Source organism: Neomonachus schauinslandi, chromosome 3 (assembly GCF_002201575.2).
Source record: "Neomonachus schauinslandi chromosome 3, ASM220157v2, whole genome shotgun sequence".
In the NCBI taxonomy this organism is placed as follows: domain Eukaryota; kingdom Metazoa; phylum Chordata; class Mammalia; order Carnivora; family Phocidae; genus Neomonachus; species Neomonachus schauinslandi.
The window spans coordinates 185,341,307-185,355,467 of record NC_058405.1 but is presented as its reverse complement, the minus strand read 5'-3'; the positions used below and the strand labels follow the sequence as shown (position 1 = coordinate 185,355,467).

Genomic DNA, 14,161 nt, shown 5'->3' with positions numbered 1-14,161 from the left:
AACAGATTTTTTTATAGCACATTTTTAAAAACTAATTTTTGCCCAGGATCTCACACTCGGAAGTATTTTTAGTAACTTAACTGCATTGAAAATTAATTTGCTATTCTGTTGTTGTTTTTTTTTTCATTAAAAACATATAACTGTTAATTAGAGCTTCTGATCAGTGAGATAAGTCACTGTTACCATAGTGGCCTGGTATTATTTGTAACAAAAGTGAAGTTGACCTCACAGTCCTACTGAAAGCAAATTTACTATTTTCATTCAGTGCTATGAAATATTTATAATTAATGTGAAGTGCTCCACTGAAAGACCCTGGGGTAGACTATCACATGTCAAGAAGAGCACACAATCTTGTAGGCCCCATGCAGGTCCAGAATTCTACGACTTCAGTGGCAATGTGACTGTAAACAGATCCGACACTTGTCACTAGCATGGACTGGCCTGACCTGGAAAGTACCAGAGAAGGGGATGAGTGGATGGACTGGGAAGAGAGATTCCAAGGTAACTGAAATCTAGTGAGCAAGGGACAAGAAATAAGGAGAAAATGACACCATTGCAAAAAGCTGTTGATCTTCCCTTTTCACTACCAGTAAGCCCAAGGAAAGTGGATTATTAAATAATACAGGGAGCCAGGTATAAAGTTAGAAGTGGAAAGCAATCAAGAGAATCAGGAGCACCACAGTGAAAAGGGCGCTAGAAGAGCCATGGGGAAGGTGACTCTAGAGATCTTCAAGTCTTCACTCACTTCCACTGAGAAAGGCACAATGACGGACATGCTGGAGTCGTGAAAACTCCTATTTTCAGGTAAAAGCATAAACAAAGTTTATTATAGATTATTTCCTTTTATTTAAATTTTTATTGCAATAATTTTGTGTTAAAAGGCAAGAAAGCTGATAGGCATGTCTATTTGAGATGCTGTAAGGGATAGACTGGGGCACAGTATAGACTATAAAATAAATTACTTGAAATGTTCTGAAACCCAAGCCCCCCTGGCCTGCTGAGGTGTCAAAGAGAAACCACGCACGTAGGTAGGAGTGATTCCATGATACTAAATGGGAAGAGGAAGTAAAATGGACAAGCTGGTGAAAGAACTGGGCAAGCTCCAGTTATATTTCAATAAAGAACAGATGTAATTATTATTACTTCAAGATTTCCTATAATTCATCATGATTTTCTATTTTTATTAACCCTTCTAGTAACCATGCATTTCATAACAAAAAAAATCCTTTCAAAAACCCCACATTCCTCAAACAGCTACACAAGAGAATTACCACATGACCTAGCAATTCTACTCCTAGGTATATGTCCAAATGAATTGAAAACAGGGACACAGATACTTATGCACCAATGTTCATTTCAGCATTAGTCACTATTCAATAGCGAAAAGGTGGAAACAATTCAAGTGTCCTTGGATGAACAAAATGTGGTACACACAATAAAATATTATTCGATCATAAAAAGGATTGACATGCTGATAAACATGCTAAATGAAATAAGACACAAAGGAGAAATACTGTATGATTCCATTTTTATGAAGTATCTAGAATAGACAAGTTTATAAAGAGGAAGTAGATTAGTGGTTATCAGGGGCTGAGGTAGGTGAAATGAAGAGTCATAGCTCAACAGTTCCAGAGTTCTATTTAGGGTGATGAAAAGTTTTGGGATGGACAGTAGTAATGGTTGCACAAAATCATGAATGTAATTAATACAATTGAATTGTACACTTAAAAATGGTTAAAATGGCAGGTTTTATGCTATGTACTTTAACACACACACAACTTTTTTTAACCCACAAGAGTTTCTGTTGATTACAGAGACTCTAGGGCAGGGGACAGTTTGATAAACAATATTTATTGGCTTTCAAAAAGGGGAACCCAAGGTTAGAAGAGAATGGGAAGGTCCCTCTCTGTGACAGTCCCTTTAAAAAAGTCTTAGAATCGAGAGAAACTAACTAGATACCAATGACCCTTTAAATTACATTTCCAGCTCAAACTTCTGTCATGCAAGTCTTCAACTTGCATTCCAACTACACATGGTCACTTCAGATTTAACAAGTCTAAAGAAAGTTCTTAGTAATAAAGGATAAAAGTAGAAATTACTTACAATAAATAAAAACATTAAAAAATAAATTTCTATTAAAAATCAAACAGGGCGCCTGGGTGGCTCAGTCAGTTAAGTGTCTGCCTTCAGCTCAAGTCAGATCCCAGGTCCTGGGATGGAGTCCCACATTGGGCTCCCTGCTCAGCAGGGAGTCTGCTTCTCCCTCTAACCCTTCCCCCTGCTCCTGATCTCTCGCTCTCACTCACTCTCTCTCTCTCTCTCAAATAAATAAAATCTTTAAAAAAAAAAAAATTAGGGGCGCCTGTGTGGCTCAGTTGTTGGGCATCTGCCTTCGGCTCGGGTCATGGTCCCGGGGTCCTGGGTTCGAGCCCCATGTCGGGCTCCCTGCTCTGCGGGAAGCCTGCTTCTCCCTCTTCTACTCCCCCTGCTTGTGTTCCCTCTCTCGCTGTGTCTCTCTCTGTCAGATAAATAAATAAAATCTTTAAAAATAAAAAAATAAAAATAAATTAGACAGGGCACTAGCTAGTGAAATTTCAAAATGAGGGGAAAATTGAAAGAGGTTATAATAATAGATGCAGACAAAATTAAACAACTGAAAAGATTTTGTACAACTCTATCCCAGTATATGAGAATATGTGGTTAAAATATATGATTTTCCTGGAAAACACGAATTATCAAAATCAATGCAAGAAAAGGAAAAAAATTCCTACAGAAATCAATGATCATTAGAGCTAGAGAAAGTTGCCGGCTAAAGAAACCCTAGCCCATGTTTCAAGTATGAGTTCTTTAAATTCTTCAATCATTGAGAAAATTTGATCATTCTCAATGCTGCTTTAACTGCTCCAAAGCACCAAGAAAAAGGCTCCCCAATTCTTCCTACCAAGTTAATAGAGTCTAATACCAAAACAACAAAAAGAGCACAATAAAAAGAAACCACACACCAATCTCACATTTTGCACAAAAACCCAAAAATCATAAATAAATTATTACCAAACAGAATTGAGTCACATGTGAAAACATGTTATATATCATGACCAAATAAGGGGCAGGGTCATATGAGGGATGTAAGAATTATTCAGTGTTTTATGATACCATGTAAATAAGCCAAAGGGAAAAACAGCATCTTTTTTTTTTTTTTTTTTTTGGGAAAAACAGCATCTTGAAAGAAGCTCAAAAGGCACCTGAAAAAGAAAAAGTCAATATCCATTTGCAACGATGTGGATGGAATTGGAGGGTATTATGCTGAGCGAAATAAGTCAGAGAAAGACACGTATCATGTGATCTCACTGATATGAGGAATTCTTAATCTCAGGAAACAAACTGAGGGTTGCTGGAGTGGTGGGGGGTGGGAGGGATGGGGTGGCTGGGTGACAGACACTGGGGAGGGTATGTGCTATGGGTATGTGCTGTGAATTGTGTAAGACTGATGAATCACAGACCTGTACCTCTGAAACAAATAATACATTGTATGTTAAAAAAAAAGAAGATAGTAGGAAGAGAAAAATGAAGGGGGGGGAAACTGGAGGGGGAGACGAACCATGAGAGACTATGGACTCTGAGAAACAAACTGAGGGTTCTAGAGGGTAGGGGGGTGGGGGATGGGTTAGCCTGGTGATGGGTATTAAAGAGGGCACGTACTGAATGGAGCACTGGGTGTTATATGCAAACAATGAATCATGGAACACTACATCAAAAACTAATGATGTAATGTATGGTGATTAACATAACAAAAAAATGTAAAAAAAAAAGTCAATATCCATTTCTAATAGAAACTTTTAGTAAAAAAGAAAGAGGACACTTGGTTAACTTGGTCTCAAGCCAACAACCAGCACTGTACTTGAGGGTTTATTACTGAAAGCATTTCCATTAAAGTCCATAAGAAGGCAATCACCACTATTATGTAATACAGTTCTTAAAGCAATGGCCAGTGAAATGAGGTAATAAGTAAAATGCACAAAATTAGAAAGGAAGGTGCAAATTATTATTTGCAGATAATACTACTTTATACTTACAAAATCAAAACAACCAACTAAAAGATTATTAGAAATAATAAGAGCACTCTTTAAGGTTTCCAGTTAAAAAAATACACTAAAACAACCCCAACAGGTTTTTTTATATATCAATAATTACCTGGAGGAAAATGCTAGAAAAAATTTCCTTTCAAATCAATACCAAAAAACACAAAATCTTTAAGATTTTCTTTACTGACACTCTGAGTGATTACTGGTATTTTTAATGGAAAATAAAATTGTAATTCTTTGAATAAAATTAATTACTAGGAAAAATACCCAACTGAAAATAGCAGATCCAACTATGTTAGTTTTTAACAATAAGCGGTAATGACTTCATGCTCTAGAATACTTTAGAGCCAAGGCCTGGGGAAGATCAATGCGAGCTCTTCAACTACACACTTAAGCTGTAGAACATGACAATTCTTCTCTTTCAGTAATCCATGGGTATTTTTTGCCCATTTTTTTTTTTTAAAGATTTTTAAATCTACTTAGAAGTTGAGTGATATTACGAATACCCATTAAGTCACTGTTAACATTTTGCTGTATCTGCTTTCTCTTACTATATCTGCTTTGTCCCCCATGCGATGCACACATGTGCACACACACGGTTTTCTTTTGTTTTGTTTTCTAACCCATATAAGAGTTAAGTTAAAGACATCAAGATACTTCACCCCAAGCACTTTAGCCAGTAATTCCCTCTTATAAGAATAAGGATATTCTCTTATATATCTTCAATATCATTATTATACATAAGAAAATTAACAGTAATTCCAAAAGGTCATCTAATATATAGCCTAAATTTAAATTTCCCCAATTGTTGGGGCACCTGGGTAGAGTAGTCAGTTAAGCATCCAACTCTTGGTTTCAGCTCAGGTCGTGATCTGAGGGTTGTGAGATTGAGCCCCACATCCAGATCCATGCTCAGTGTGGAGTCTGCCTGAGATTCTCTCTCCCTCGCCCTCTACCCCTCCCGTTCATTCTCTCTCTCTCTCTCCAAAATAAATAAATAAATATTTTAAATAAATAAATTCCCCCCAATTGTTGTTACCATATTATTTCCCTAATACAGGATCTATCAAGGTTCACACATTATTTTTGGTTATGTCTCTTTTGGTCCCCCTTCTTTTAGAAGAGTTCCCCTTGTTTTTTTGCTTTTCTGTTTTGTTTTCTTTTTTTAAAGATTTTATTTATTTATTTGACAGAGAGAGAGAGACAGCGAGAGAGGGAACACAAGCAGGGGGAGTGGGAGAGGGAGAAGCAGGCCACCCACCGAGCAGGGAGCCTGATGCAGGGCTCGATTCCAGGACCCTGAGATCATGACCTGAGCTGAAGGCAGCCGCCTAACCAACTGAGCTACCCAGGCGCCCCACCCCTTGTTGTTTGTGATTTTTTTTTTTTTAAAGATTTTATTTATTTATTTGACAGAGAGAGACGCAGCGAGAGAGGGAACCACAAGCAGGGGGAGTGGGAGAGGGAGAAGCAGGCTTCCCACGAGCAGGGAGCCCAATGCGGGGCTCGATCCCAGGACCCTGGGATCATGACCTGAGCCGAAGGCAGACGCTTAACGACTGAGCCACGCAGGCGCCCCCCACCCCTTGTTTTTATATTCTTCACAACACTGACTTTTTTTTGAAGGGTACAGGCTGGTTATCTTACAGATTGTCCCACATACTGAATTTATCTTATTATTTCTCCCATGGTGTCATTTAACTTGTTCCAGTATCCCCTGTATTTCCAATATACTAGAAGTCAGAGCCAGAAGCTTGATTCATTCAGGTGGAAACATTTTTGGCATGACTATTTCACAGATGATATTGTATAACAATACATCCCAACAGAAGGCACAAAATATCAGGTCATCACACTACTGGTGATGTTAAGCTTGACCACCTGTTAAAGTGGTGACACCAAATCTGTCTACCATAAAAGGACGTTTTGCCCAGTGTAATTAAGTAGTAAGTCAACTGTGGCAAGATACCTTGAGTCTATGTAAATATCCTAGTCTCCAACAACCTTTTACTCAATGGTTTTAGTATCTACTGATGATCTTTGACCAAATCAAATTATTACACTGAGGGTTGAACCACCATGAAATGTTTAACCTCTGCTATGTGTGTTGGTAGCTATGAGGAGAAATATATAGCATAATGGTTAAGAAGACAAGTCTAGAACTACTCAATTCTGGCTACTCAATAGTAGAATCCTTCGGTCTCTGGAGAACTTTTTAAAAATACCAGATCAACTAGAATCAGAATGTCTGGGGTGGTATCCAAGCACAGATATTTTTTAAAAAGCTACCAAGGAATTCTTTTAAAGTGTACTTACCAGCTGTGTATCGTTCCTGCGCTTTGGAAGTAAAAAGCTACAAGTATCTTGGGCGCCTGGGTGGCTCAGTTGGTTAAGCGACTGCCTTCGGCTCAGGTCATGATCCTGGAGTCCCGGGATCGAGTCCCACATCGGGCTCCCTGCTCAGCAGGGAGTCTGCTTCTCCCTCTGACCCTCCTCCCTCTCATGCTCTCTGTCTCTCATTCTCTCTCTCGCAAATAAATAAAAAAAAAAAATCTTAAAAAAAAAAAAAAGCTACAAGTATCTCTGAGATAAATACTACTAAATATTCCTGGAACAGATACTAGACATGTTCTAAGAATTAAATAATTAAACATAATGAGGATTAATTATAAAATATAGTTGACCCTTGAACATGAGTTTGAACTGCTTAGGTCCACTTATATGTGAATTTTTTCAATAAATACACTATAGTAAGGTAAATGTATTTCCTCTTCTTTATGATTTTCTCAATAACATTTTCTTTTCTCTAGCTTACTTTATTGTAAGAACAGAGTGTACAGTACATATAACATACAAAATATGTATTAATCAATTGCTTATGTTATCAGTAAAGCTTCCAGTCAACAGTAGGCTATTAGTAATAATTGTGGGGTTTTTTTAAATTCATTTATTTATTTTAGAGACAGAGAGAGTGAGAGCACGAGTGGGAGGAGCAGAGGTAGAGGGAGAGAGAATTTCCAGCAGATGCCTTGTGGAGCATAGAGCCTGATGCAGGGTTCGATCCTACGACCCTGAGATCATGATCTGAGCCAAAACCAAGAGTTGGACGCTTAACGGACTGCGCCACCAGGCACCTCAACAATAGGCCATTAGTTGCTGAGTTTTGGGGGAGTCAAAAGTTGTATGTAGATTTTCGACTACATAGGAGCTCAGTGCCCCCAATCCCCCATTGTTGTTCAAGGGTTAACTGTACTTAGGCCCTAGCACATAGTAAATGCTCAGCAAGCATCAGTGATTATTATGTGTAAATACAATATGGGTATGCAGGTATATAAAAATATAGCTAGGTATATCCTAATATACCCATATGCACCTAACAATACAACTTCAAAATACATCAAGCCACAATTAAGTTACAGAAGAAATCATAAAGGAAATTAAATACTTAGAACTAATAATAAAAACATTATACATCAAAATCTAGGGACTATAGCTAAAGAAGTACTTGGGGGGAAATATATAGCTTTGAAAATATTTCAAAAGAAACAAGAAAGGCTAAAAGTAATAAGCTAAGTATTCAACTCAAGAAGTTAGGAAAATCAAACCCCCAAAATAAAGAATTAAATAACAAAAATAAGGGCAAATATCAGTGGTGTACAGAACAACATCACCAACAATAAACAGAGAAAAAAAAACAACCAAAACGCATGTTCCCTGAAGAGATTACGAAGATAGATCTTTGACGAGCAAGAGTTATCAAGAAAAAAGGAGAGAAGATTCAAAGAATCAAAATACAGAACGAAAACGGAGGCAAAAGTACAGGCACAAGAAGATTTCTTAAATTATTAAGAAATACTAAAGAGTATCAGGATTATCTATAGGCTAATAAATTCAAATGGATAAATTCCCAGCAAATTATGCCAAATTTGGCACAAAAAAACTTGAACAGACCAGTCGGTATAAAAGAGATGAAAAGAGGGGGTGCCTGGGTGGCTCAGTTGTTCGAGCGACTGCCTTCGGCTCGGGTCATGATCCTGGAGTCCCGGGATCGAGTCCCGCATCGGGCTCCCTGCTCCGCGGGGAACCTGCTTCTCCCTCTGCCTCTGTCTGTCTCTCTCTCTCTGTCTCTCATGAATAAATAAATAAAATCTTAGGGAAAAAAAAAATATTTTAGAAAATGGGTGTTTTTCATTAAAAATATATTTATGTTAACATGTAATGAGATTATTGGGCGCCTGGGTGGCTCAGTTGGTTAAGCGACTGCCTTTGGCTCAGGTCATGAACCTGGAGTCCTGGGATCGAGTCCCGCATCAGGCTCCCTGCTCGGTAGGGAGTCTGCTTCTCCCTCTGACCCTCCCCCCCTCTCATGCTCTCTCTCTCTCTCTCTCGTTCTCTCTAATAAATAAAATAAAATATTAAAAAAAAAAGAGAGATGAAAAGAGTAAAGATCTTTCCCTCTGAAAAAACAGCAGCGCAAATGCTATGAAAAGGCAATTTACAGAACTTAATCTAGACTACAAAAAGAGAAAGCTGGATAATTCTAGCTGTTGGCAAGAATGAGAAGATGTAAGAAGCCTCGGGCTTGTTAGTGGAAGCTGGGCTGGCGTCATCATTCTGGCTTTTGGGTCAAAGCCTCAGTTAATAAAGAACTGCTCCTCTGCCTTGCTTTGTCCTTTGTGCATGTATTTCTTTTGGGGACTTCACAGGGAGAAATGGCCAGTCTACCACAGGCTTTGGGCCTTAGACACTGTAGGTCCTGACCAAATACCTCTACCTGAATCACACCTGATATGACTGCATTGGCCACTTGGTCTAAAAAGACAGGGAAAACCAAAATGCCACTGCAACCTTCTCACACAGGTCTGGACATGGCTTTACCTTTTTTTTTTAGGGAACAAATTTATTTCAACTTTTCTGAAAATATCAGGAACTATGAAAAACAAGCTATTAGCTGTAAAGCACTATGTTCTGTTGGAATCTGAATTCATTCGTTGATGTGTTTGCAGGTTTCCCAATTTCCCTGTCGCTGACATTTGAGCATGTTGTTTTATAAATGATGAGATTCCAGGGTGGGAACTGAGTGGCTTTACCTTTTTTTAAATGAGATTTCAAAACATTTCTGAAAGGAAATTACTATATATTTAATGTTTAATATAATTTCTGAAGCAAACATAACTGTCTTCTAGTTGTACGAATCATCATTTAGGGAAGATCTGATCCCAGAATCTGGAAACAGAAGAAATTTAGCTCCAAGAAAGCATGGTCAGGAGAAAGCATTCTTGGGATTTAAATAACCTAGAAGTATCACAAGAGAATAATCATATGGGTCTGCTTTTCTTAGCCAAAGGGAAATACAGTCACTTTTCATTCAAGGGAAGAGAACCTAAACACAGGCACTGAGCAGGCCTGTCACGGAAGGAGATGAACCTTAAGTGAGAAAAAAAGTCTCATCCTGATCTTGAAGCTGACTTGGGCAGGCCCCAAAAGAAGTAGTTAGATTTCATGCAGATTCTTCCTTCAGAAAAGAGCCAGAGGTGGCCAGGAGACAGAAGGGAGAAGGGAAAGGGTCACCAACTCCACAGTCATCAGGGGACTAGTCAGAGGCTTGTCTCCAGACCAGAAAACTGAACAAGATCTCTGGCAGACCCAGCTAGGACAGAGAACAGGAAACATACGTCACAACCTGAGGAGGTCATGATCCCCAAGATTCAGAGGCCAAAACTGCTCTTTTTTTGTTGTTGTTGTTTTTTAAAGATTTTATTTATTTATTTGAGAGAGAGAATGAGATAGAGAGCATGAGAGGGGGGAGGGTCAGAGAGAGAGGCAGACTCCCTGCTGAGCAGGAAGCCCTACGTGGGACTCGATCCAGGGACTTGCCAGGATCATGACCTGAGCCGAAGGCAGTCGCTTAACCAACTGAGCCACCCAGGCGCCCCAAAACTGCTCTTAAAATTCCTGATGATGCAAGAGGCAGAGCTACATACAATACCACTTCGTCATCATGATTTTTAGCCTTTGGAGTTTGCTAACAGGCAACCAGTACCCAAATATCTGATACCAAAGAAAATTCACTTGGGTTGTCCCCAGTCTCTACCCAGATGGCAGATTTCTGTGCTGATGACAACATTGCTCCCTGGACTGTGGTAAAAGCTCAGCCTCAGGAACCTGTGGGGCTGGACCTACAAAAGGGGCCCAGGTCTTTGGCCCGCTCTCAGGGGCTGAGAAGGATGCAGACCCATGCTGTCTTCCTAGAAGAAACTACTGGGTAGGTCTGAGGTGCCCAGAGAAACTTTTCTCTTCATGCAACAATAGGTACTAGTTGCAGACCCTGGGGTTATCTGCTCACTTACCAGAGAAATGTAGTTATGGTAAAAACAGGAATGTTTCCTGGGCAAACAGGGATATATAATGCGTACACATGCAATAGGTAATGTTTGCTTTAGGTAAAACATGGTATTAAAACAAAAATAAACAAATAAAAAACACTCTTTGGAACACCAGTATGAAATCCTAGTGGAACACCACTAGGATTAATAACCATTTGCAATTATGACACAAAGCAACGAACCTTTCTAGAAGTCTTAGGAAAGGGCGCCTGGGTGGCTCAGTTGGTTAAGCGACTGCCTTCGGCTCAGGTCATGATCCCGGAGTCCTGGGATCGAGTCCCACATCGGGCTCCCGGCTCAGCAGGGAGCCTGCTTCTCCCTCTGACCCTATCCCCTCTCATGCTGTTTCTCTCTCTCTCTCTCTCTCTCTCAAATAAATAAATAAATAAAATCTTTAGAAGTCTTAGGAAAAGTTTATGATGTTCTTAAGGTTATGGTTTATTTCAATAACAAATTTCAAAACCTTAAATGGTGCAAAAAGTACCAACATCCTAACTGTAACCAGATTTTATATCACCCAGAGACGAGAAGCAGGTTGAAATATCCTAAAAACACTGTGATTTTTTAAAAGAGCAAATTGCAATTTTCCTAAATATCAAGAGGGCAAGAAATGAGAAACAGCCATGTGGTTTCACAAACTCTCTATTTAGAGGCTAGCTGGAAAGAGAAATTTGTACCACATACTGAGGGAAGGACTAATAAGGCTGTTCCTCAGGCCTAGTAAGGAAGGAATATAAACAACAGTAAGATAGGAAGATCATAAAAAGAGTAAGGAAAAAAACATGCATACAGTGGACATGTAAGGACTCAATGATATTTACTTGTAAGAGAGAAGGAGGGGAATTACAACAGAGGACAAATCAAGAGCAGGTCTGCCAACAGAATTTCCCAAAGAGCAAAGTAGATTATCAGTATCCACTCCGGCATCAATTCTGTCATCACTCCCATCCATCAATATTTCCTTGCCCTTGTATTGGTACCAATCACTAACAAGAAATCAGGGCATCTTATCCCTTTGGAAGGGCTATCCCACTTGGAAGCCCAGGGGAACAGTGGCTCCTGAGGTCTGCCAAGTCCAAACACCAGAGCTAGGCTTCCATGAAGTAGTTTTGGGCCAAATAATAAGTAAGTTTTAAAGTGCTCCTTTGCCTAGCTTTGTCCCGCAAGTATCTCCCTGGTGATCTTGTTGATGGAGGATTTGGCTACATAGGGTCCTGGTTATTTCCCTCTCTTTTCACAGAGAAGACATGACTCACAATACTGACGCCATGATAATATAAATGCACTCTCAGAAGAGGGTCACCGTATCCAACTGTTTTTAAAGGAAGAAAGAGAAAACATCAGAAGAATGAAATTTCAAGGAATAACATCCAACTGATATTGGCTGGGTCTGAACAGTGAAATCACTAGTTAACTAAGCAGGCCACAAAACAAAAGGAACCTGGGTACCTCAAGTCAGTGTACCTGGTGGGCCACTGACGAAGCAGTAGTCTCTTCATTCAAAAAGAATTTCACAGTTGGAAATTCCTTCTGAATGAGTAGTACTTGGCACCAAAAAGTGACACATGTTTACAGAAAATGCTTACCACCCCAGGTCACTACCTCATCAGCAGTGAAGAGACAAGGTGATCCATTTGCAGTCACTTCCTGAAATCACCTCCAGCTTACTTCAGGATGTCAGTAAGGCATGCTCACCAGACCCTAGCACAGTGTGTCCACAGAACATCCTCTTTTAGTCATCTTCTGGCATTTCTTCTAGTCTTTCAAGGGGACAGTACCAGAAACTTCTTCCTGATTAAAAAAAGCCCATAACCTAGTCGGCCTAGCTAGGTCAACTGTTTCCATGTCAGAGTATAGATAAAACTCAATTTGGCTGGGGGCGCCTGGGTGGCTCAGTCGTTAAGCGTCTGCCTTCAGCTCAGGTCATGGTCTCAGGGTCCTGGGATCGAGCCCCGCATCGGGCTCCCTGCTCAGCGGGAAGCCTGCTTCTCCCTCTCCCTCTCCCCCTGCTTGTGTTCCCTCTCTCGCTGTGTCTCTCTCTGTCAAATAAATAAATAAAATCTTTAAAAAAAAAAAAACAACTCAATTTGGCTGGAAAATATACCCCCTGCACTTAAAACTTCTTAGCAATCTATACATTAAAATATTCCAATTTTCGGGCGCCTGGGTGGCTCAGTTGGTTAAGCGACTGCCTTCGGCTCAGGTCATGATCCTGGAGTCCCGGGATCGAGTCCCACCATCGGGCTCCCTGCTCAGCAGGGGGTCTGCTTCTCCCTCTGCCCTCTTCCCTCTCGTGCTCTCTGTCTCTCATTCTCTCTCTCTCAAATAAATAAAATCTTTAAAATAAAATAAAATAAAATAAAAAAATAAAATATTCCAATTTTCACTGCTACTTTCCCTTTGGTTTCCCTGCGTGTGGTCAGCTAGGGCCCTTGGCAGTAGCTTCTTGCCCATGTGTTTGGACCTGCTTTCTTCTGCATCCAGAGGACACATGGCTTAGATTTTGATCACAGACAGTAAGACTGGCTTTTTTTCCCCCAAGGTTTAGAATCGAAACACTCTGTAAAGACAATCTACTTATCAAATTTAAGGTGATCCATTCCCACCACCAATGATGAAAAATACTTTTAAAATGTACTGAGTTAAAGCAAAATCCAGGGTAAAGTGAAGTGCTTTTGTGGATTTGAAAGATCGGTTTAATTCTGTTCCTATCAGCTACAGGGGTGGACTGGACTCATCACAGGAAACTTCAAGATTAGCTATCAACACAACTCAAGACCTATTAGAGAAGGACAAGAGCATCCACTGGCCACAGCAGCATCTCCCGCCCCTCCTCACAGCCAGCAGCGAAGTGGTCAAAGATCCCCCCTTCCTAAGAGCCGCCACTGGTTAGAAATTGGGAAGGTCCCAACTGCACTGTGCGATTAAGTCTGTAGCACAGAGAATCCCAATTCTTAAACCAATCAGGTTAGTAAAATAAAATGTCAAACAGCAATCCAGCACTCACCTTTGTCATGAACACAAACTGAGAGTTTCTTGACACCATCAACCAGAACATTCTGTGTGTTGCCATGTCCATCTTCTGAGTCGCTGTCATCAAACTGAGCCTCTATAATGACATCAGGACTGTCATTATAGCCTTTCACGGACTGCTGTGGGAGATGGCTTCCACAGAGCTCCTCAGGGAGATCTAATTCATAGGCACCTTCTGTTTCTTTGTCATTGCTCTCTGGTTTAATTACCTGAAGAAAATAGAAAAGTTCTGCTAAATCACTGGAGGGAAGAATGGGAAATAACAGATTTTTCTTTTCTCATTTTTCTTTCCTAAAGGAAAAATGCACATTCAGAAGCTCACAGCAATGGCCACTCACCATGTAGCTTGAAAAAAGTATTTATTTTCCAGCTGCATAGACTACCTTATGGAGACGATCAATCCAGCAGTGCCAGGGTGGCCCTCAGCTCTTCAAGATGCCCAAGATGAATGCCATATCTACTCCCCATTTTTCTGATGTACCTGTTCATCCGCTCTCCCCTAGAGGCCCTGAATACCACAGGTACTAAGCTGCTTCATTAAGGGTACATCACATGGATCAGTGAGTATGTTCAGAGGGCATAAAAGAACTCAGCATAGTATGTTACTGCGTTCCATATGAAGCCACAGGAAATGATGAGACAGAAAAAACAAAATTAAAT

At 40.0% G+C, this 14,161-nt stretch overlaps 1 protein-coding gene across 1 annotated transcript in view; it reads right to left on the bottom strand.

Annotated features, from left to right (window-relative positions):
* DIS3L2 (DIS3 like 3'-5' exoribonuclease 2) overlaps positions 1-14,161 on the bottom strand; it is a 349,227-nt gene that overhangs the window by 215,911 nt on the left and 119,155 nt on the right. The window contains exon 7 of the mRNA XM_021690362.2: positions 13,476-13,710. Within this exon, the coding sequence (XP_021546037.2) occupies positions 13,476-13,710 (235 nt within the window). The remainder of the gene's footprint in view (positions 1-13,475; positions 13,711-14,161) is intronic.